Below are 22,615 nucleotides of genomic sequence, written 5' to 3' on the forward strand. Positions count from 1 at the left end.
GAACCGGCTCCTCCATGGCTAGAGCCACAACCTCCATACCCCGAACCACCCGCATTGTAGTTAGGGTCTACATTCCCACCCATACCCACATATCCGTGGACCGAAGAGTAGTCCACGTAAGTACCATATGCACCGGGGTGAGAATACCCTCCTTGGGGGTATTGGAACCAATCGGGAGTAAGTGAATCGGGAGGAATAGCACCCCGACGGGCATAATCATCATACATGGGGTAAAGGCCCCTCCCTAGGTTCCTCTCTATAAGACCAACCCGCCCATCTAGGGTGCTTAACCTAGAGTCTAGGTTTTGCATCATACCCTCAACCCTCCCTTGCCCCGTCTCAATGCGGTCTAATTGGCTCCTAAAAGCCGAATAGTCATATGGGGCATTGGGGTCGACATTGTAATCAACCGAGGAAGTGGGCATGCCATAGGTGAAAGGTGGGGGTGGTTGGTAGTGTGGTGAGTGGTGAATAGGGGATTGGTGGGGTTGTGGTGAGGGGTGAGGTGGTTGAACCTCACCTTGACCATTTATCTTGAAAGTATAAGAGGGCTTCCCCCTCTCAAATTTGGTCAAGGCGGGGTTGGGTAAGGTAAAGGCTTGGTCCCTCCTACCCGATTGTCGGTGGACAATCCACCAAGTATCACTCCTCGTCTAAAGTGTTGATTTTGTGCCTGGATCGACCATGTTTCTAAAGTGTTGATTCCTCCTTCTTCTTCTACCTCCTCGTCTCCTTGCGGTTGCTTCAATTTCAGAATCAAGTGGAATTAAATCGTCTGACCCTGAACGTCGACTTTGCATGCAACAAAGAACTAGAAGCAAAGAAATCAAGAACACAAGAGATAATAGCCGAAGCAACAGATAAAGCTTAGTAAAAACGAATCACAAATAACTAGTATAGAACCGTTAGTCCCCAGCAACGGCGCCAAAATTTGACAGGCGTATCGCGTACCTAACAAAAATAAACCTAACTAAACCACTACTATGTAGACGGACAAGCTAGGGTTGGATCCCAAGAGACTATGGTTCAACCAATTAAATAGACTCAAGCAATTACCAAGCAAGTAACCAAATCAATAAATGAGAATCAATATCTAAAGGACTAATCAAAACGATTAAATCTAAATAAAATGACAATTTAATGCTAAAAACATCCAAGATCAAGCTTCACCACGAATACAATTAATGCAATAGTCGTTCTACCCCTAACACATACTTCAATTGAATTAAGAGGAAAAGTAATCCATGAATAATACCAATGGTCTCTCTCGAGTTATCAATGGCTTCTCTAATCACAGTCAAGCCTACTTCCGTGGAATCATGTAAATTAGAGACCTTAAGCACATTACTCTAACTTCCTAATCATCCCTTCAACTACTCCCGTGATGAACTTCAAATCCTTAATTGATTTATTCAAATCCGTCAAAACCCAACTCCCGTTGCGATTAAAACAAAGGATTAATAACAATACCAATTATCCCTAATCTAGTATTGGCATAAGCATAATCAATTAAGCAAATCAATTACAATTATTATTAGAGAATTTAAAGAATTAAATCATGCATTAATCATATTCGGGTTCCGCTGGATCTTGGAATAAAGAACTACTCACACATATTGATGGAAGCAAAAACAATAATCAATGAAGAAAGCATGATTAATAAACAATTAAAAGTGAGAGAAGAAATAAAGATGAATACCAATTGCTTGAATGAAGAAAAGTACCAATTGTTGATGAACAAAGATCAAAACTTGAAAGTGCAAATTAATCTAGATCTAGAGAGAATATTAGGGTTCTAATAGTGTTTAAAAACTGCTAAGATAATAACTAAGTGAGTTTTATCGGCTTTACAAAGGGGTATTTATATCCCTTAAAATAAGAAAACCCGGAAAAACGGAAAATAGGATCCGCGAAACTCCGCCCGGTCGGGCGCGACCAACACTTTGGCTTTAAATACGACATCCTGTTCGCCCGGTCTGCCATGGCAATGCCGCCCGGTCCGGGCGGACGGGGGCTGAACTTCTTCGCTTCTTTTCTTCTTCGCCCTGGCTGCCAGGGCAATGTTGCCCTCCAGGGCGGACACGGGAAAAATCTCTTCCATGCTAGTAAGCTCTCGTGGCAATCCAAAATGCGTCCAAATCATCCGAAAATCTTCATATGCATGTAAAATCAATCAAATAGACCAAGCCACACTAGAGAAGAGGATATTAGCGAGAAATAGCTCCGTAGAGCTTAGAAATCACACAGAAATAGCTATAAACCGAGGGTAAAATGTGGTATAGAATGTGTACATCAAATTCCCCCAAGCTATCTTCTTGCTTGCCCTCAAGCAAGACAATCATTGATTAGTAACAACCAAATAAACATACTTCACCCCATAGTACATTTGAAAATATCATACTCAAAACCGAAATCGGACACGCAAGCATCTTAGCCAACCAATCACCTCATTCAGATTATCAATCAACCTGAACAGCCATCAAACAGAGCCAACCATGTACACATAAGGAATCGATGACTAGAATATCTCACTTAGTGGTCACTCTGCACAATTTTATGTGGCGAGCTAAAAAATGAGACCGATCTCTCTCCATCCCCACTAATAATGATAACCCCCCTAACTAACAACACTCGCGTGTTTAAAGGGTGATAATGCCGCTCAACCTAGTCAAAAGTCGACTCGAAATGTGACAAATACTCCAGCATTTTGACAAAAGACTCGTTTCACATGAACACAATACTATGCACGAAGGTCAGAAGGTCTTTTTCAAGCTTGTAGTGTAGGCCGGGTGAAAATGGGTAGGGAAAATTTGGAAAATGTAGGCAAATATAGTCTCTCAGGGATGCCATAAAAAATGAACGATACAAATCAAAATCCCATCGAACTAATTCACAAGAATATACACTCCGAACATAACTTGAATTAAGAGCAACTACCACCTTATTCACCCTACATAACAATTCATCGCACTATTTTTATTTTTGAAGCTCTTTTATTTATCATTCAAGAAGCTGAAATTTTTTTCTTATTTTTTTTCCTTTTTTTTCCTTTTTTTTTCTTTTTTTCTTTTTTTTTTTTTTTTATTTTTTTTATTTTTTTTATAACAAACTATAAGAGCTAAAAAATAGACCATATAGCAAAATTTTCCAGAACCTTCAAGCTTCAAATTAAACTTCTCCAAAACATCATCACAAACCAAAGAGAATACCCAGATAGATGGCTCCCCCAAGCTAGACTTGGGATAAGTTACTAATTGGGGCCGATAGGTTAATTTTGTGACTTAGATGAAAAACATAGACAAGGCTACAACATGGGTAAGCAAGAAGGGAACAGACATTTCTAAATAAATCTGGAGGCTACCTAATGAACATGGCCTTCGTCCTCCTCATCGTGCATGTGCAATGTATCATGACACACTACTAAAAGTCTCAAGTCAAAACTAAGATCAATGTCACACCAGAAACTAACACACATGAATGAATACTAAAGGCTCAAGCCTCACAGTTAACACAGTCAAGCTCCAGATTCATACACAGTTGAACAAAGTTGACTTCCATTAGGCCAAGACAATCCTAAATCCGATCATGATCATTTAATCCGCATTGCAAGTCTTTCATTCAGAATCAAGCCAGAAACCTTTTATCATCAAGGAAAGGGGCACAGGGAAGTTGTTTACTAGTTGTCCATCATCATATTTCACCTTTTTTTTTTTTTTTAATTTATGAAAGCAATAAATTAAACTACCCAAAGCAATAAAATCTATCTAGCAAGACATAAGAGAAAAAGAGAACATAACAAAACAAAGGCTATATACATCCTCCCCCAAGCTACACTCGACAATGACCTCATTGCAACGAGGGGTAGGTAGTGCACTACTCGAGAACCTCAGGGAAGGTTCTCATCATCGCTAACATCATCATCAGTTGCTCCATTTCCACCAGAAGAGTTCCCATCATCGGGAAGGACATACCAAGAAGGATGTTGGCCATCCCTGGGAATGTGACCTTGCCTGCAAAAAAAAAAAATCATAAATAGGATACATACAAAGGCGAAGGTCGGTCTCTATGGTCTGAAGACGAGAGGAGAGGCCCTGCTGGGACAACTCGAGACCACGGATAACGGCCATGATGGCATCATGATCGGGGGGGTAGAAGAAGAAGAAGCTCCCGTATCCGATCGCCTAGAGTAGGTCAAGGTGGTCATGACAGGGGCAATGGGAAGTATTGGCTGCCCCGGGGTCTCCAAGAGGTAAGAAGGTTGATTAGGGTGGATCTTAGTGAGCTCGGGTGCAGGTAAAAAGATAGAACGAGAGGTTTTACCTATGAGCCATCGAGTACTATTCGATTCTATGGAAATCCAAACCGCGGAAATGAAGTATTGTTGATCCAAGAGGATAGGACCTACTACGGGTTGCTTGCTAGCCTCAACAAAACCTTCCTTGACCGCTAAGTGTGTAACAAGGCCACCAAGAACTATAGGAATTTGAGTGTGTTCGCCATTGGCCTTGAGGGTGGTGAAAGTACAACTTTGTTTCCTAAGGTGAAGGGCGAAAAGGTGGGCTATGTTCATAGTGTAAGCATGTTCGGCAGGTTGTGTTTTCAAGTGACTACCCAAAATTGCCGCCTCATCAACTCTCACATTATGGGGCTCTATCCTCCCGAAAATGGTCCACCCCGTAGTACGGGTTCCAAACCGAAGGGCGGGTTGGTGAATTTTGTTAGCGGAAGCATGTTGCCAAGAGTCTATTTGTTCACCGATTAAAGCTAACCAAAGATCCCCCGAAATTAAATGGTCCGGTTGAGATTGTAATCCATGTGATGGCAACCCAAATTTCCTAGAAAACCCATCCAAAGAAAGTCTATGGTCACCAACCCATTCCTCCCCTTTTCAATTCCAAAAGAGCTCAAAAATTCAAGGGTTAGATCTTCATAAGTGTTATGAACCATATTGAATAATTGAGTCATACCAAGTTTTGAGAATAAAAGCTTACATTCATCATGAATTCCTAACTTAGCAAGAAAAGCATGATCAATAAAACGGGTAGGAATTACCTTTCGATGCATAAGCTCCAAAAATCTAACCTTTTGGTTGGGGAATTGCCGTACAAACTTGATATGTGGAAATTCCGGCACACTTTCAAGGTCCAAGGCCAGTTCTTTAGTAGCAATCCTACTCCTCTTCCTTGTAGCCATGGATGAATATTCAAGCTTTCTCTCTCTAGAAAAATATATGGGTATGGTGGAAAATTGATGGAGAAAAATGCAAAGAATGATGAAGAGGAAGTAGATGATGGGTAAAGATGTGAAATTTGGGGAAAATTTGGTAGGAGTTGATGATTGGAATTTGGGGTTAGGGTTTGGAAATTGGGGGTTTTTTTTGGAGGAGAGAGAGAGAGAGAAGTATGGGAAAAGAAGTAAAGGGGGAAGAATAAGAAGAGGAGTCCGGTTTTTCGATTTATTTTTTTTTTCGAAACCACTGTAGCTCGCGCCTGGTAGGGAAATATTGCCCGGGCCGACCGGGCGGAGGAGGTTCTTCCTCTCCGTTCGTTTTCTTCCCTTCTTTTTTTCTTCGGTGCGGCTCGCGCCCGGTAGGGCGGGATTGCCCGGTCTGACCGGGCGGAGGGAGGTCGAAATTTGTCTCCTCCTTTTCTCTTGCTACTTCTCGCGCCCGGTAGGGCAACGTTGCCCGGGCTAACCGGGCAATGAAGCTTTTATTCGTTATCGCCCCATTCCTTTAGCTCTTCACCTACATAACCATTTGTAACGATGAGTGTGGCACTGTAATTCTCTTGTCATTCTCTTAGACAGGAAAATTAAGAAAAAAAAAGAAAAATTAAAGTAAAATGAAAATAAAAATAAAAATAAAATAAAATAAAGGCGGGTTGCCTCCCGTAAGCGCTTGTTTATATGGTCATAAGCTCGACCGCCTTTTTGCTCAACTTTCTTTTGCCGGATTAGAGAGCGTGATGTTTACTCTCTCATCGATTGGGTCACCAACTCGGTAGTGTTTTAATCTTTGGCCTTTCACCTTAAAAGTGTCACCATCCTTGTTCCATAGTTCAATAGTGCCATAGGGGTAGACTTTACAAATCTTGAATGGGCCCGACCACCTAGAACGAAGCTTACCGGAGAATAGCTTCAATATTGAGTTGAATAAGAGGACTTGATCTCCTTCCTTGAATTCTCTTCTCATGAGACCCTTGTCATGCCACCTTTTTGTTCTTTCCTTGTACAACTTCGAACTCTCATAAGCTTCAAGGCGAAGCTCATCTAGCTCATTTAACTGTATCAATCTCTTCTCACCAATAGGCGTTTTGAATGCCGTTCGGTATGCCCATAGCGCATCATCGATCTTAACAGACCAATCCTTTCTTGTTCTAGCGACTGTTTTCTCCAAAATAGACTTTATTTCTCGGTTGGACACCTCAACTTGACCGCTAGTTTGTGGGTGATAGCCAATTCCAACCCTTTGTTGCACTCCATACTTTTTCAGCATTGCTTCAAACCGATTCTCCAAAAAATGTGTTCCCCTGTCACTGATTAACACATGTGGTAAACCAAAACGAGGAAAAATAACTTTCTTAAAGAACTTACTTACCACCCGAGCATCATTGGTTGGAGTAGCAATTGCTTCAACCCACTTTGAGACATAGACAACGGCTACTAGAATATATCGATTACCATAGGAAGAAGGGAATGGTCCCATGAAATCTATCCCCCACACGTCAAACAACTCGACCTCGAGTATGTTATTGAGTGGCATCTCGTGCTTCCTTGAAATAGTACCGGTCCGTTGACAACGGTCACATGCTTTAACATAGGCATAGACATCCTTGAACAAAGTTGGCCAATAAAAACCACATTGTAAAATCTTCGCGGCTGTTTTTGTAGGACCTGCATGTCCACCACATGGTAAGTCGTGGCAATGAGTAATAACATGGCTTACCTAACCTTCCGGGATACATCTTCTAATCATTGCATCTGCACACAATTTGTATAAAAATGGATCCTCCCAAAAATGTCTCTTGGCCTCATAAAAGAATTTCTTCTTTTGTTGAGATGAGTAGCCATGGGGCAATGTACATGTGGACAAAAAATTAGCCAGATCAGCATACCAAGGTGATTCAATTTGAGAAAGTGCTAATAAATGTTCATCAGGGAAAGAATCATCAATGGGTAGGTCATCTTAATCCCCCTTGTCAAGAGAGAGGCGAGAAAGATGGTCTGCAACGACATTCTCAGTCCCCTTCGTGTCCCTTATCTCAATGTCATAATCTTGCAATAGAAGGACCCATCGAATCAACCGTGGCTTGGCGTCACTCTTAGTCATCAGATATTGCAATGCGCGCGTGATCTGTGTGAATTATCACCTTTGAGCCAACAATGTATGAGTGAAACTTCTCTATTGCATAAATTACCGCTAGCATCTCTTTTTCAGTTGTGGCATAATTCATTTGAGCAGAATCAAGAGTTTTACAAGAGTAATAAATAGTGTGGAGTTTTCTATCCTTCCGTTGCCCCAAGACGACCCCTATCGCATAGTCACTAGCGTCACACATAATCTCGAATGGTAGGGTCCAATCCGGGGGTTGCATAACGGGAGCGGAGATCAAAGCGTCTTTCAACCTGTTAAAAGCTTCAAGACAAGCATCAGTAAAAACATATGGGGCATCTTTGGCCAAAAGCTCAGTTAGAGGTCTAGCGATTTTCGAAAAATCTTTAATAAATCGCCTATAAAATCCTGCATGACCAAGAAAGCTCCGAATTCCTTTTACAGAATTTGGAGGGGGTAATTGCTCAATGACCTCTATCTTTGCTTTATCGACCTCAATACCCTTATTTGACACCACATGGCCTAGAACGACTCCTTGTTGTACCATAGAATGGCATTTTTCCCAGTTTAGAATTAAATTGACTTCTTTACATCTATGGAGCACCTTTTCCAAATTTTCAAGACATACATCAAAAGATGTTCCATAGACAGAGAAGTCATCTATAAAAACTTCGATTGAATTTTCAATAAGACCTGAGAAAATTGCCATCATACAACGTTGGAAAGTGGCTGGAGCATTACATAATCCAAATGGCATTCTACGATAGGCGAAGGTGCCATAGGGACATGTGAAAGTAGTCTTTTCCTGATCACATGGACGAATGGGAATTTGAAAGAAGCCAGAATATCCGTCCAAGTAGCAGAAAAAGGAATGCTTAGCCAAACGTTCAAGCATCTGATCAATAAAGGGAAGGGGAAAATGGTCCTTCCAAGTGGCCTTATTCAATCTCTTGTAATCGATACACATTCTCCAACCTGTAACAGTTCTAGTGGCAATTGGCTCAACCTTTTCATTCTTAACAACGGTCATACCTCCCTTCTTAGGGACTACTTGTACAGGGCTAACCCACTTACTATCTGAGATAGGGTAAATTATTCCTGCAGCAAGCAATTTAAGAACCTCTTTTTTAACTACCTCCATCATATTTGGATTAAGTCGTCGTTGAGGTTCTATGGAGGAGGTATGATCGTCCTCAAGAATTATCTTATGCATACAAAATGAGGGATTAATACCCTTAATATCATCAATGGTGTACCCAATAACACTTTTGTATTTTCTCAAAACGGCGAGCAGTTGCTCTAACTTCGTGTCATTAAGTTCAGCATTAACAATAACATGATATGTATTAGTAGGACCAAGATATGCATATTTAAGAGTGGAGGGAAGGGGTTTCAACTCTACCTCGGGAGGCGTAGTACTCTCCCCAACACTTGATACACTAAGGACATCCTTCACTAGAGCGGTGGTTGGATTTGCTTTTCCTTCCTCAAGTAGCCGCGTGTACTCCCTTGTTTCCCAATCTTCCTCACTGGTGCTTCCTACCAACACCGTTTCCAATGCATCGTCTTTCTTGATTAAGGGAAGTTGCTCACGTTCTAGATCATCAAGGACATCCACTTGGCAAATAGTCTCTCCCATGGAAGGAGTTCCCGTAGCGTTCAAGAGTGAATACTCCATTTTCTCGTCTCCCACCTCAAAAGTGATTTTTCCATTCTTCATATCAATGATTGCACCTGCAGTGGCTAAGAATGGTCTACCAAGTATAATAGGGACATGTGCATCCTCTTCCATCTCCATCACAACAAAATCACATGGGATAAAGAATTTTCCCACACGAAGAGGAACATCTTCAAACCCAAGGGAAATTTAACCGTCCTATCTGCAAATTGTAGAGACATGCGTGTAGGCTTTAGTTCACCCATTTGAAGCTTGTTGCAAATAGAGAGCGGCATGAGGCTCACACTTGCACCAAGATCACATAATGCCTTGTTGATCTCTATGTCCCCAAGCTTTACTGGAATTGAGTAGCTACACGGATCACCTAATTTCTTAGGAAGTGTATTTTGCATAATAGCACTACACTCTGCGTTCAACGCAACAGTAGCATTCTCCTCTAGCTTCTTCTTGTTAGAGAGCATATCCTTCAAGAATTTTGCATAAGATGGCATCTCTGATATTGCATCTAAAAATGGAATGTTGATGTGAAGCTTCTTCAAAATATCGAGAAATTTTCCATACTTCTTCTCTAACTTAGCTTGGGCCAACCTTTGCGGGAAAGGAATTGTTGGCACATACGGGACAAGTGGTGGTGGAGTTGATGCCCTTGACTCTTCCCCATTCGCGGTACCATCGACCACCTTCTCCTTTGGGACTACTCCGTCAACAACCTTCTTGGATGACTCTCTCATGGGAGGATCTTCCAATTGCTTTCCACTCCTCAAAGTCACAGCATTCATATGCCCTTTTGGTGGTTGCTCTGTTTGACCCGGAAAAGTACCCGGAGTCTTCAAAAATTGGCCAACTTGATGAGCAAGTTGACTTATCTGATTTCCATGAGCTTGTTCTGAGCTTGTAGTTGTTGGATGTTGTTGTTCGTTGTGGCAAAGAAATTCTCAAGCATTAGCTCAAGGTTGGATTTTTGTGGAGGTGGTTGCATAGGTTGTCGGACTAGAGGTGGTCTTGCTTGAAAACCGGGTGGAGCATTATAGTTATTGTTTCGAGGTGGTGGTGGAGGGGGATTTTGTTGAGCTTGGGTATTCTTGTAAGAGAAATTTGGGTAATGTTTCCAACCTTCATTGTATGTGTTTGAGTGAGGATAATATGGCCTTTTGGGATTTGAAGTGTAGAATGCATTGGCTTCCTCAATCGACATCTCCTGTGAATTTTGTGGGAATCAGGGGCAATGTGACCTTGTACATTACACATTTGACAAGTTTCAGTAGATGAGCCTGAAGATGCTGCTTGGAATTTGTCAAACTTGCTTGTCAGTGCCTGCATAGAACTAGTTAAAAGTGTTAGAGCATCAACATCATGCATACCTCCCTTTTTAACATTGCGTCGTCCTCCTGGATGGTAATTATCATTTGCCTCCATCTTCTCAATTAGCTCCTTTGCCTCAGTTGGGTTCTTAGTCAAGAGAGAACCCCCAGATGCAGCATCAATATAAATTCGGAACTCATGGGTCAAGCCATTGTAAAAGGTTTGGATCAACATCCATTCAGGAATACCATGATGAGGGCATTGTCTCTGCAATCGCTTGAACCTCCTCCATGCTTCATACAAGGACTCATCATCTGACTGCCCGAAAGTAGATAGCTCATTTCTCAACCTCGCAGTCTTTTCTTGTCCCAAGAACTTGACTAGAAAAGCTTTCACTAGTTTTTCCCATGTATCAAAAGAGCCAGTACCTTCATCTCTCAACCATTCCTTCGCTCTATCCCGTAATGAGAAAGGGAATAGGCGAAGTCTAATAGCATCATCTGTAACACCATTTAGTTTCATGGTATCGCATTTTTCCAAGAAACTATCAATATGACTGACAGGGCATTCGTGAGGTGTGCCTGCAAATGAATCATTAGAGATGAATTGAATGAACTGTGGCTTCAATTCAAAGTTCTGAGCAGTAACGGGTGGTCTGACAATGCTAGAGAGGAGTCCCGTTGTGGTATCGGGAATGCCATATTCCAAAAGAGATTTTGTGCCTGGATCGACCATGTTTCTAAAGTGTTGATTCCTCCTTCTTCTTCTACCTCCTCGTCTCTTTGCGGTTGCTTCAATTTCAGAATCAAGTGAAATTAAATCGTCTGACCCTGAACGTCGAGTTTGCATGCAACAAAGAACTGAAGAACACAAGAGACAATAGCCGAAGCAACAGATAAAGCTTAGTAAAAACGAATCACAAATAACTAGTATAGAACCGTTAGTCCCCGGCAACGGCGCCAAAATTTGACAGGCGTATCGCATACCTAACAAAAATAAACCTAACTAAACCACTACTATGTAGACGGGCAAGCAAGGGTCGGATCCCAAGAGACTATGGTTCAACCAATTAAATAGACTCAAGCAATTATCAAGCAAGTAACCAAATCAATAAATGAGAATCAATATCTAAAGGACTAATTAAAACGATTAAATCTAAATAAAATGACAATTTAATGCTAAAAACATCCAAGATCAAGCTTCACCACGAATACAATTAATGCAATAGTCGTTCTACCCCTAACACATAATTCAATTCAATTAAGAGGAAAAGTAATCCATGAATAATACCAATGGTCTCTCTCGAGTTATCAATGGCTTCTCTAATCACAGTCAAGCCTACTTCCGTGGAATCATGTAAATTAGAGACCTTAAGCACATTACTCATACTTCCTAATCATCCATTCAACTACTCCCGTGATGAACTTCAAATCCTTAATTGAATTATTCAAATCCGTCAAAACCCAACTCCCGTTGCGATTAAAACAAAGGATTAATAACAATACCAATTATCCCTAATCTAGTATTAGCATAAGCATAATCAATTAAGCAAATCAATTACAATTATTATTAGAGAATTTAAAGAATTAAATCATGCATTAATCATATTCGGGTTCCGCTAGATCTTGGAATAAAGAACTACTCACACATATTGATGGAAGCAAAAACAATAATCAATGAAGAAAGCATGAATAATAAACAATTAAAAGTGAGAGAAGAAATAAAGATGAATACCAATTGCTTGAATGAAGAAAAGTACCAATTGTTGATGAACAAAGATCAAAACTTGAAAGTGCAAATTAATCTAGATCTAGAGAGAATATTAGGGTTCTAATAGTGTTTAAAAACTGCTAAGATAATAACTAAGTGAGTTTTATCGGCTTTACAAAGGGGTATTTATATCCCTTAAAATAAGAAAACCCGGAAAAACGGAAAATAGGATCCGCGAAACTCCGCCCGATCGGGCGCGACCAACACTTTGGCTTTAAATACGACATCCTGTTCGCCCGGTCTGCCATGGCAATGCCGCCCGGTCCGGGCGGACGGGGGCTGAACTTCTTCTCTTCTTTTCTTCTTCGCCCTGGCTGCCAGGGCAATGTTGCCCTCCTGGGCGGACACGGGAAAAATCTCTTCCATCCTACTAAGCTCTCGTGGCAATCCAAAATGCGTCCAAATCATTCGAAAATCTTCATATGCCTGTAAAATCAATCAAATAGACCAAGCCACACTAGAGAAGAGGATATTAGCGAGAAATAGCTCCGTAGAGCTTAGAAATCACATAGAAATAGCTATAAACCGAGGGTAAAATGTGGTATAGAATGTGTACATCATGTAGCTTTTTGAAAGTTGTTTCATAACTCATACCAAGTGTAGTGAACACTCTTTTCGACCTTTGATTTGTGGTTTAGAGGTGTTCGTAGCATGTACTTTGATAATGGGAAAGGAAGAAGGATGGTTGTTCTTATTTCCTTTCGATCTATTATATTTCAGAAGGTCATCTTAAATGTCAATGCCTATATTATACACAGCCTTGAAAGTATTTAAGATGTGTTGGTATTTTAAGTGCTTTGCGTATTTTTCTTGAAGGTTCTTGATGAACATCCTTACAGACTCATTTTCGGTAGGAACCTTACCATATTAGCAGACGTTTCCATCCATTTATTGAAGAAAGAAGTGAACCCTTCGTTTTCTTTTTGTTTTAACATCTCAAGTTGTCTGTGGTCTATTTCGTCTTGGATGTTGCACTTATATCTATCTACGAAAGCGTTTGTTATGGAATCCCAAGAAGAGGTTTTCTCTTTGTTAAAGGAAAAGAACCATTGTTGACAAATGGTTTCAAGAGATAAAGAAAACAAGGAATGAAAGACTTTCTTATCAATCCCCTTAATGTTCATTATAGTCTTGAATGCCCTTAAGTGGAAGTAAGGGAAATCTGTTGGCTGGAACTTAGGGATGTTATTGGCATTGAACTTTTGCGGAAGAAGCTCCTTATCCACTGAGACCCCTTGCGAGCTAATGTCCTAGAATCTATATTAATTGGATATTTTGCTCAAGCTTTCTTGCATGAGCTCCATTTGTTATTGTTTCACAGGGTCAATGATTGGGAGGGTTAAAGCCTTAAACACCTAAGTTGTTTTTGGTATTTTTGTCCCTCGAGAGAGTTACGTCATAAAGACTAGTTCGACTGAGTTGTACCTGCAAAAACAACGGAGACTCCGGGTGGTAGGAGCTCCGCCTCCAAAGATCAAGTTAGTAACATGAAAGAGAATAAAGAGTACGGAAATTTAGATGGGTATCCGCTTGGATTCCAAGCTCAGGTGTTTCTCTGATGAGTGAGAAAGTAGGTGTAATAAATGATTGAATGTGTCCCAAAAATGGGGAAATATCGCCCTATTTATAGGGTCATTGGTAGGTGTGCCTCTATCTAGATCACTTGACCTAGATTTTAGTGGGCTGCGCCGAATTACGGCGCTTCTTGGGATTTGGGAAAACAACAGCTAGTAAAATTTAAAGTTCAACGGGGATGCCCCCGTTTCACCATTTGATAAATAGAAGTTTACCCCCCCCCCCTTCTCTCACTATTTCATTTTCATTTCACTTTCTAGAGAGAGAGAGAGATTTTTAGAGAGAGATTCTCTGGTTCCCTCTGCATCAAATTCTCAAGATTTTCGCGTGCTAACTTTACAATACCCAGTCACCTTCTCTAGCAGTTTTCAGAGTTAATCGTAAGGTAACCGCCCGTACAATATTTAGCTTTTCCTTTTCAACTTGTATACATTTGGCAGAGTAAAGTCGTATCCCCTTATCAAAAATAATTACCTAAATCACTAACTAAGGTAGATAGGGAAGTAGGGTCGAACTCCACAGGGAAACAGGTCTTTTTAATTCTAATTAATTAATATAATCTAAATTATCTAAGTAACCAATATTTTAAGTGTGAATTCTATACTACGAAGAATGAGTTTAGGGAGAAAAGAATTAATAATAAGGAAACCTAGGGTCACAGGTTCACCAATAATTAATATTCCAAGATAGAACGAAGTAATTAATAATTAACAATGCATAGATAACATGATTAACAGGCTCTCGCAATTTATTAATCAACATAAATCTAACAGGCTCTCGCAATTTATTAGACCTAAGTTCCTATTAAAAATAGCCTTTAATATTAAATCAACATCTGCTCGATTCATCAATTCAATATTGCTAAACATTCACAATCAAATTACATCTGCTCGATTCATAACCTAATTGCAAAGAATTAAAACAAGTCAATAGGAAATTATCATGCAATATCAAAAATCAATAATAACAAACTATTCCTTCATATTAATTATGGATCCCCATAAACCCTAGAATTAAACTACTCACTAATCATCATAACTAAACCAATCAAATAAATAAATAAGAACATAATCAAGAAAACAATTAAAATAGCTGAAATTAAAAAGGGAAGAAATTGTACCAAAATAAATCTGGAATTAATGAAGGAATTAAGAACAAGAGTTTAGAGAGAATTTAAGAGAGAGAAAAATACTAAGTAGAGAGAGAAAGTCTAAGAGAAAAAGGTAAGTAATTATTCCGTACAAAACGTATATATACTTCCCCTAAAACACGAATTAAACTAAACTTAATCAGACTCTAGAAAAAACACGCGCCCGATCGGGCGAAGAGGCGCCAGATCGGGCCCGCCTTTTTTACAACGCTCCTTCTGATATGCCGCGCCCGATCGAGCCTACGCTCACCCAATCGGGCGCGCCTTTCCTTGATGGCACTCATGCGCGCAATCCATATTTCCTCTCGGGTCTCGAATACATGGTCCAATTGCCTCGTGATCCAAATAACCGAGCCCTTAGTCACCGGCTCTCACCGATCTTGGGCTCCAAAGGTGGCCGTGTCCTTCTAGCTTCCGTAGTCGATCCAATAAGGCCAGGGAAAATGCTCCAAGAGTGCAATTTCCTCTAAAATACAACTAAAACTACGAAAACAGTAGAACACACAAATTAGTAATAAAAGTGGCCCGAAAAAGCCAAAAACACTACTAATAATGACCACGGGACAGGGGTAAAACACTATATAAAATAGACATATCAAACTCCCCCAAGCCAAACTTTTGCTTGTCCCTAAGCAAAGAGCTCATTAATGAACATATATAACATACTTCACCCCAATAAACAAATCAAAAGCATACGATTCAAGGTAAAATTAAATGAACATGCTTCAACATCAATCAATCTTATTCATCTAAACACCCTTCCTCCCCAACAATTGTCAAGTAGAGAAAACCACAAGAGTATATAGAATTCAAGACTAGTGCTCACACACTCGATTCTCATTTATGTGGCGAGTAAAGAATGTACTCGATCGCTCTCCACCCAACCCCTTTAATGTGAACAATGCCCTCCCAACTCACACTCTCGTGTGTATAAAAAAACATTGAACGCTCATCCTACTAGTCGACTCGAAATATGCCAAGTCATAACTTGCATTGAAAAACAACACTTTCACATTTACACAACTTCTATGCACAAGGTCGGAAGGTCTTTTAAGCTTGTAATGTAAGGCTTGGGTAAAGGTAGAATAAATTTGGGATTATGTGAGAGAAAAGCTATGCATTAAGGGAGCCAAATCCTAATAAACCCATGATAAAATATAATGATCATACACATCTCCAACATAACCAACTCCAACAACAAACCACCAAATATACTCCAAACAATAAAAACAATCCCAATACTTACAAAATTCACTCACAAAAATATGACAATATGGAACAAGAGTGAATAACAAACCTTGAACTCATAACTTGAAATATTTACATTGAAACTCAACTTCTGTTTTTTTCTTTTCTTTTCTTTTGATTAACCTTCACTTAGAACATTTGAACATCAAACATTTTTTTCTTTTTTTTTTCTTAGAAGTTCACTTTCTTTTTTTTTCAAATTTCTCACTTTTTTTTTTTTTTAACTTCTTTTTTTTCATCACACTTTTATTTTTCTCAATATATACAACTTTCAAACTCATAAAAACAAAAATATGATCAAGAACAAATTACTTCTCAAAACCCACCTAAATTGTGCAAATAATGTGCACACTACAAACTCCCTCACCTCACTCACTAATAGCTCCCCCAAGCCAAGCTTGGGACTAGTAACCAATGGGGCAATTAAGGCTTGTACTGTGGCTATAAATAATAAAAGGGCACAAGCAACAACATGGGTAGCAAGAAGGGAACAAATGTATCTAAATACTCTGAAGGCTACCTAAAAGAATGAACGCCTTCGTCCTCCTCATGTGCATAATAAAAAGTCATGAAACGCTACTCATAGTCGCAAATCAATACTCAAATTCATTGACATACTAGGAATTATGGAACTATCACACATTTCCTAACCAAATCAACTAGTCAAGCACTATATTCACCAGTAGTTGGGCAAAATTGACGCAAGTTTAGGAATCCAAACAATTAGACTTCAAATCATGACCAACAAATCCAAAAAATTCATCATCAAATACCAAGAATCAAAATAAATTTTCTCAAGTATGGTCACGGGGAAGCATGATTTACAATTCATTGGAACGTATTTTTGAATTTTTTTATTTTTTCAATTTTTTTGTATTTTTCATATATAAGAAAGCAATAAAAAACTACACTAGGAAAGCAAATAAAAACTATACTAGAAAGCAAATAAAGAGAGAAAAGGAAGAGAATTTCCAAGTGAAAGAACAACCCCCCAAGCCAAATCAAGCAATGCCCTCATTGACTTGGGAGAGTAGTCTACTCCTCATCCTCATCCATCCTAGAATAACCCCCGCCGTGGCTAGAACCGGCTCCTCCATGGCTAGAGCCACCACCTTCATACCCCGAACGACCCGCATAGTAGTTAGGGTCTACCTTCCCACCCATACCCCCATATCCGTGGACCGAAGAGTAGTCCACGTAAGTATCATATGCACCGGGGTGAGAATACCCTCCTTGGGGGTATTGGAACCAATCGGGAGGAATAGCCCCCCGACGGGCATAATCATCATACATGGGGTAATGGCCCCTCCCTAGGTTCCTCTCTATAAGACCAACCCGCCCATCTATGGTGCTTAACCTAGAGTCTAGGTTTTGCATCATACCCTCAACCCTCCCTTGCCCCGTCTCAATGCGGTCTAATTGGCTCCTAAAATCCGAAAAGTCATATGGGGCATTGGGGTCGACATTGTAATCGACCGAGGAAGTGGGCATGCCATAGGTGAAAGGTGGGGGTGGTTGGTAGTGTGGTGAGTGGTGAATGGGGGATTGGTGGGGTTGTGGTGAGGGGTGAGGTGGTTGAACCTCACCTTGACCATTTATCTCGAAAGTATAAGAGGGCTTCCCCCTCTCAAATTTGGTCAAGGCGGGGTTGGGTAAGGTAAAGGCTTGGTCCCTCCTACCCAATTGTCGGTGGACAATCCACCAAGTATCACTCCCCACCGGTTGTACCCAATTCATACTCCCTAAATAGGGTAGGTCCATTAGGTTTGATCCCACAACTTTCCTATGGCCATCGGGGTTCCAACCTAAGTGTTTCCTAGCAATATAGATCACTAACCCCCCAAAGTAAATAGGTGCTCTAGACCTACAAGCCTCGGCCGCATTGGCAGCCCTTTGGAAATGATTAACTATCCTATGGGGTATGTTCAATTTTTCAGCATTAGGAATTATATAGGATGCCAATAGTTCCAATTCATCTCTCCGAACATTTGCCGGTTCATGTCTCCCAAATATAGTGAGGCCGACAAATCTTTGCCAAAGCTTTGGGACGGGATGTTGAATCCACGTCCCTTTGGCATGTTGGAGGTTCACTAAATCCTCCCCAGTTAACCTCTTATAGACCACGGCGGTGTGGTCTTGAGAGGGCTCAATAGGTTTATCCGATTTTAGATCAAACAACTTTCCAAATTCTTTTAGAGTTAGTCTCGCATCGTTGTTTAATAATCGGAATTGTACATGAGTGATTAGTGCATTCATTTTAATAACATTAAAACTTGAGATAAATTCCAATGTTAAATAATCATAAGTATCATGGCACATTTGAAAAAAACAACTCATGCCTATGCCCTTGAACTTTTTTTCTACATATTTATCAAGACCTAGCCTAACTAATGTAGGATGATGAATGAAACGGGTAGAAATTACCAGACGATCGATGAGGTTGACCATCCTAACCCGTTGCTCCTCCGAGGTGATTAATTACAACCTCCTCCCATCCCGGAATTTGAAGGTCCGGGTTGATTGTTGGTTGTGGTGCACTTGAGCTCTCACCCCTTTGATTCCTTGAACGCTTAGAGGCCATTTTCTTGTAAAAAGTGGAAAATTTGTCTTAGGGTTTGAGAAAATTTGAGAGAAAGTGGGGGAAAATTAGTGTAGATGATAGAGGAGGATAAGGGGAGAATGAATATGTAAGAATTTTTGAATTTGGAAGAAAGAATTGGAGGAGATCTTGGATTGAAGTGTAAGTTGAAGGTTTGAAAATGGAGGTTTTAGAGAGAGAAAGTGAAATGAAGAAGATGAAATAAGGAGAAAGTGAGGAAAGAAAGAAGAGAAAAGAAAATAAAGGGGGGACGGCCTGTAGGCGCGCCCGATCGGGCGAAGGTTGGAATTCCAGAACTCAAGTTGCGCGCCCGATCGGGCGCGAACGCGAACAAAATTTTCGCCCTTTGCTCGCCCGACATATCTTTTCCTTTCACTCGATTTTCTAAAAAAAACGCCCGATCGGGCGAAAATAATCTTTGAATTCAACATGGCTTGCGCGCCCGATCGGGCTGTTTCGCTCGATCGGGCGAAATTGGTTCCGATTTCTAGCTCGCTTACGCACCCGATCGGGCTGCGTCGCCCGATCGGGCGAAAATGCTGCTGAATTCTGGGTAGCTTGCGCGCCCGATCGGGCCCGAGAGGCCCTTTTTCTCCGATTTCTTTTCTTCTTCAAATTTTTTCTAAGTCTTATTACCTGTCAAAATCATACTTGTACAACAACACTTAAAACTGGTGAAATATCACTCTCCTCGCCTCTCTAAAAAAAAATTAAAAAAAAATAAGGAAAAAGGAAAACTAGTCTAGAAAGAATGAAATACGGGTTGCCTCCCGCAAAGCGCTGGTTTATCTAGGTCCCGCATGACCTTCTTACCACCTTGAAGCTCATGTTGGAAGTGGAGTTAGGAGAGTCTCCTCCACATCTCTAATGGTAGCACCTTCATGATACACTTTCAACCTTTGGCCATTTACTTTGAACTCTTCACCTTTGTCATTCACCAACTCCACCGAACCAAATTTGTTCACCTTTGTGACAGTGAAGGGACCGGACCACCTAGTCTTCAACTTTCCTGGGAAAATCTTCAATCTAGAATTAAAGAGAAGAACCTTATCACCCAGTGCTAACTCTCTTGGTAAGATCCTCTTGTCATGCCACTTCTTGGTCTTCTCCTTGTAGATCCGCGCACTATCATATGCTGACAATCTAAACTCATCCAACTCATTGAGTTGAAGAAGTCTCTTCTTACCCGCGGCCTTAGAATCCATATTAAGCTCTTTGATCGCCCAAAAGGCTTTGTACTCCAATTCTACGGGAAGATGACATGCCTTACCATTAACCAATCTATAAGGTTTAGTACCAATCGGTGTCTTAAATGCTGTTCTGTATGCCCAAAGTGTGTCATCAAGCTTCATGCTCCAATCTTTCCTTTACTTGGCTACTGCCTTTTCTAGGATCGCCTTGATTTCTCTATTAGAAACCTCAAATTGACCACTAGTTTGAGGGTGGTAGCTAAGCCCTGTTCTATGATATACGCCATACTTCTTGAGGAGGTTATCCAATTGTTTTTCATGGAAGTGGGAACCCCCATCACTAATAATAGCTCGTGGAACACCAAACCTGGGAAATATGATCTTCTTGAAGAGCTTGATGACTACCTTAGAATCATTTGTTGGTGAAGCTATGGCTTCTACCCACTTGGACACATAATCGACAGTTACAAGTATGTAACAATTCCCATTGGAAGATGGGAACGGCCCCATATAATCGATACCCCAAACATCAAATATTTCAACTTCGAGAATTCCAGTTTGGGGCATCTCATGCCTCCGCGAGATGTTGCCAGTCCTCTGGCAAGAGTCACAAGCCTGCACAAAAGTGTTAGCATCTTTAAACATAGTAGGCCAAAAGAAGCTTGACTCGTTAATCTTAGCCACCGTTTTAGTGGGGCCATGATGTCCACCATAGGGTGAAGTATGACAACTGGAAAGGACGCCGTGAACCTCCCATTCGGGAACACACCTGCGAAATAATCCATCTGCACACTCACGAAACAAAAAAGGGTCATCCCAAAAATAATGTTTAACATCATACAGGAATTTATTTTTCTGTTGGTAGTACAAGTCAGGAGGTAGAGTACCACCCACTAAATAATTAGCAAGATCAGCATACCAAGGGTGATGCTCTACAACTGCATACAGGTTGTCATCAGGGAAAGAATCATCTATAGGTAAAGAATCCTTACCCTCATTATACCTGATACGTGACAAGTGGTCTGCCACTACGTTCTCTGCTCCCTTTTTATCTTTTATTTCTATATTGAAATCTTGGAGCAAGAGAACCCACCGGAGTAGCCTTGGCTATCAAGTATTTCAGTGCTGCATGATCAGTAAAAACAATAACTTTAGAACCAACTAGATATGATCTAAATTTTTCTAAAGCATAAATAACAGCAAGAAACTCCTTTTCTGTGGTGGCATAGTTGACTTGGGCTTCATCTAAGGTTTTGCTAGCATAATAAATAGCATGCAAAACCTTGTCCTTCCTCTGTCCGAGCACGGCTCCTAGTGCAAAGTCACTTGCATCACACATGATCTCGAAAGGAAGGTTCCAATCGGGAGCACATATGATGGGTGCCGATATCAAAGCCTGCTTAATCCTGTTAAAAGCCTCAAGACACTCGTCAGTAAAAATAAATGAAGCATCCTTGAGCAAAAGTTGTGTCAGTGGTTTAGCAATTTTAGAAAAATCTTTGATAAAGCGGCGATAAAACCCCGCATGACCCTAGAAGCTTCTAACTCCCTTTACATTGACTGGGGGAGGTAATTGCTCAATCACTGATATTTTAGCTTTGTCTACTTGTATGCCCTTATCAGATATAATATGGCCAAGGACTACTCCCTCTGTCACCATAAAGTGACATTTCTCCCAATTAAGTACTAAGTTGCACTCTTCACATCTTTTAAAAATTTTAGCGAGATTAATTAAGCATAAATCAAATGAAGAACCATATACGCTAAAATCATCCATAAAGACCCCCATAATAGACTCTATGAAATCAGAAAAAAATGCTCATCATGAAACGTTGAAAGGTAGCAGGTGCATTACATAAACCGAAGGGCATTCTACGATATGCAAAAGTGCCATAAGGGCATGTAAAAGTAGTCTTTTCTTGATCTTCAGGGTGAATCGGAATTTGGAAAAATCCCGAATACCCGTCCAAATAGCAAAAGAATTTGTGGTTTGCTAACCTCTCAAGCATTTGATCAATAAAGGGAAGAGGGAAGTGATCCTTTTTAGTGGCGATATTTAATCTACGGTAGTCTATGCACATACGCCACCCTGTTACAGTTCTAGTGGGAATTAATTCATTTTTCTCATTAGTTATCACAGTCATCCCACCCTTCTTCGGTACTACCTGCATAGGACTTACCCACTTGGAGTCAGAAATAGGAGAGATGATACCTGCATCAAGTAATTTCATCACCTCTTTCTTGACTACCTCCTGCATGTTGGGATTTAATCTTCGTTGGGGTTGAATACAAGGCTTGTAATTTTCCTCTAGATGAATCCTGTGCATGCAAAAATCAGGGCTAATACCCTTGAGATCATCAATATTGTACCCTATAGCCTTCTTATGGGTTTTGAGGACCCCTAGAAGTTGGGAAGATTGTAGGTCAGTGAGTGCAGTACTAATGATCACGGGGTGTAGTTCCTGTTCATCTAGAAAAACATATTTCAAATGAGAAGGGAGAGGTTTTAGCTCAGGTTTCTTGACCTCTGCAGGTTTTGATTCCTGAACTAAATTTACTACCTTCATTGTCTCCTTGGGGCTTAACTCTTCTAAGGAAAGAGCCTTTTCAATATCCTGTATCTCATTACCCCAAACGCTTGCATTGTCGCTGAATAAGTTCCCGCAGAGAACTTCCTGTAAGGGATCCTTTGCAAGAATCTGTGGCAAGCTATCAACACAAATATCGTCCATTATATCAATTGTATCAATATAACAACAATTTTCCTCTA

The 22,615-nt window shown here is 40.5% G+C and overlaps 1 protein-coding gene and 1 non-coding gene across 2 annotated transcripts; one reads left to right on the forward strand and one right to left on the reverse strand.

The window, feature by feature from the left end:
- Window positions 1-9,130: 9,130 nt before the first annotated feature.
- Window positions 9,131-11,048, reverse strand: LOC145643010 (uncharacterized). Its single transcript, XM_081694175.1, has 2 exons — window positions 10,125-11,048; window positions 9,131-9,838 (listed from the first exon to the last, which is right to left on the reverse strand). Exons 1-2 carry the CDS (start codon window positions 11,046-11,048, stop codon window positions 9,131-9,133), a joined length of 1,632 nt encoding a protein of 543 aa, XP_081550301.1.
- Window positions 10,558-10,664, forward strand: LOC145557241 (small nucleolar RNA R71). The gene has a single exon (XR_014092287.1). It is a non-coding gene; the product is annotated as a small nucleolar RNA R71 (small nucleolar RNA).
- Window positions 11,049-22,615: the final 11,567 nt, after the last annotated feature.

This window comes from Chenopodium album, chromosome 8 (genome assembly GCF_948465745.1).
Source record: "Chenopodium album chromosome 8, dcCheAlbu1.1, whole genome shotgun sequence".
NCBI lineage: Eukaryota > Viridiplantae > Streptophyta > Magnoliopsida > Caryophyllales > Amaranthaceae > Chenopodium > Chenopodium album.

Coding starts and splice junctions, on each gene's coding strand:
- LOC145643010 (XM_081694175.1), bottom strand. CDS start 11,048: ATGGTCGATCCAGGCACAAAATCTCTTTTGGAATATGGCATTCCCGAT. Junction 9,839..10,124: donor CTCAAACACATACAATGAAG/GTTGGAAACATT, acceptor CAATTTTTGAAG/ACTCCGGGTACTTTTCCGGG.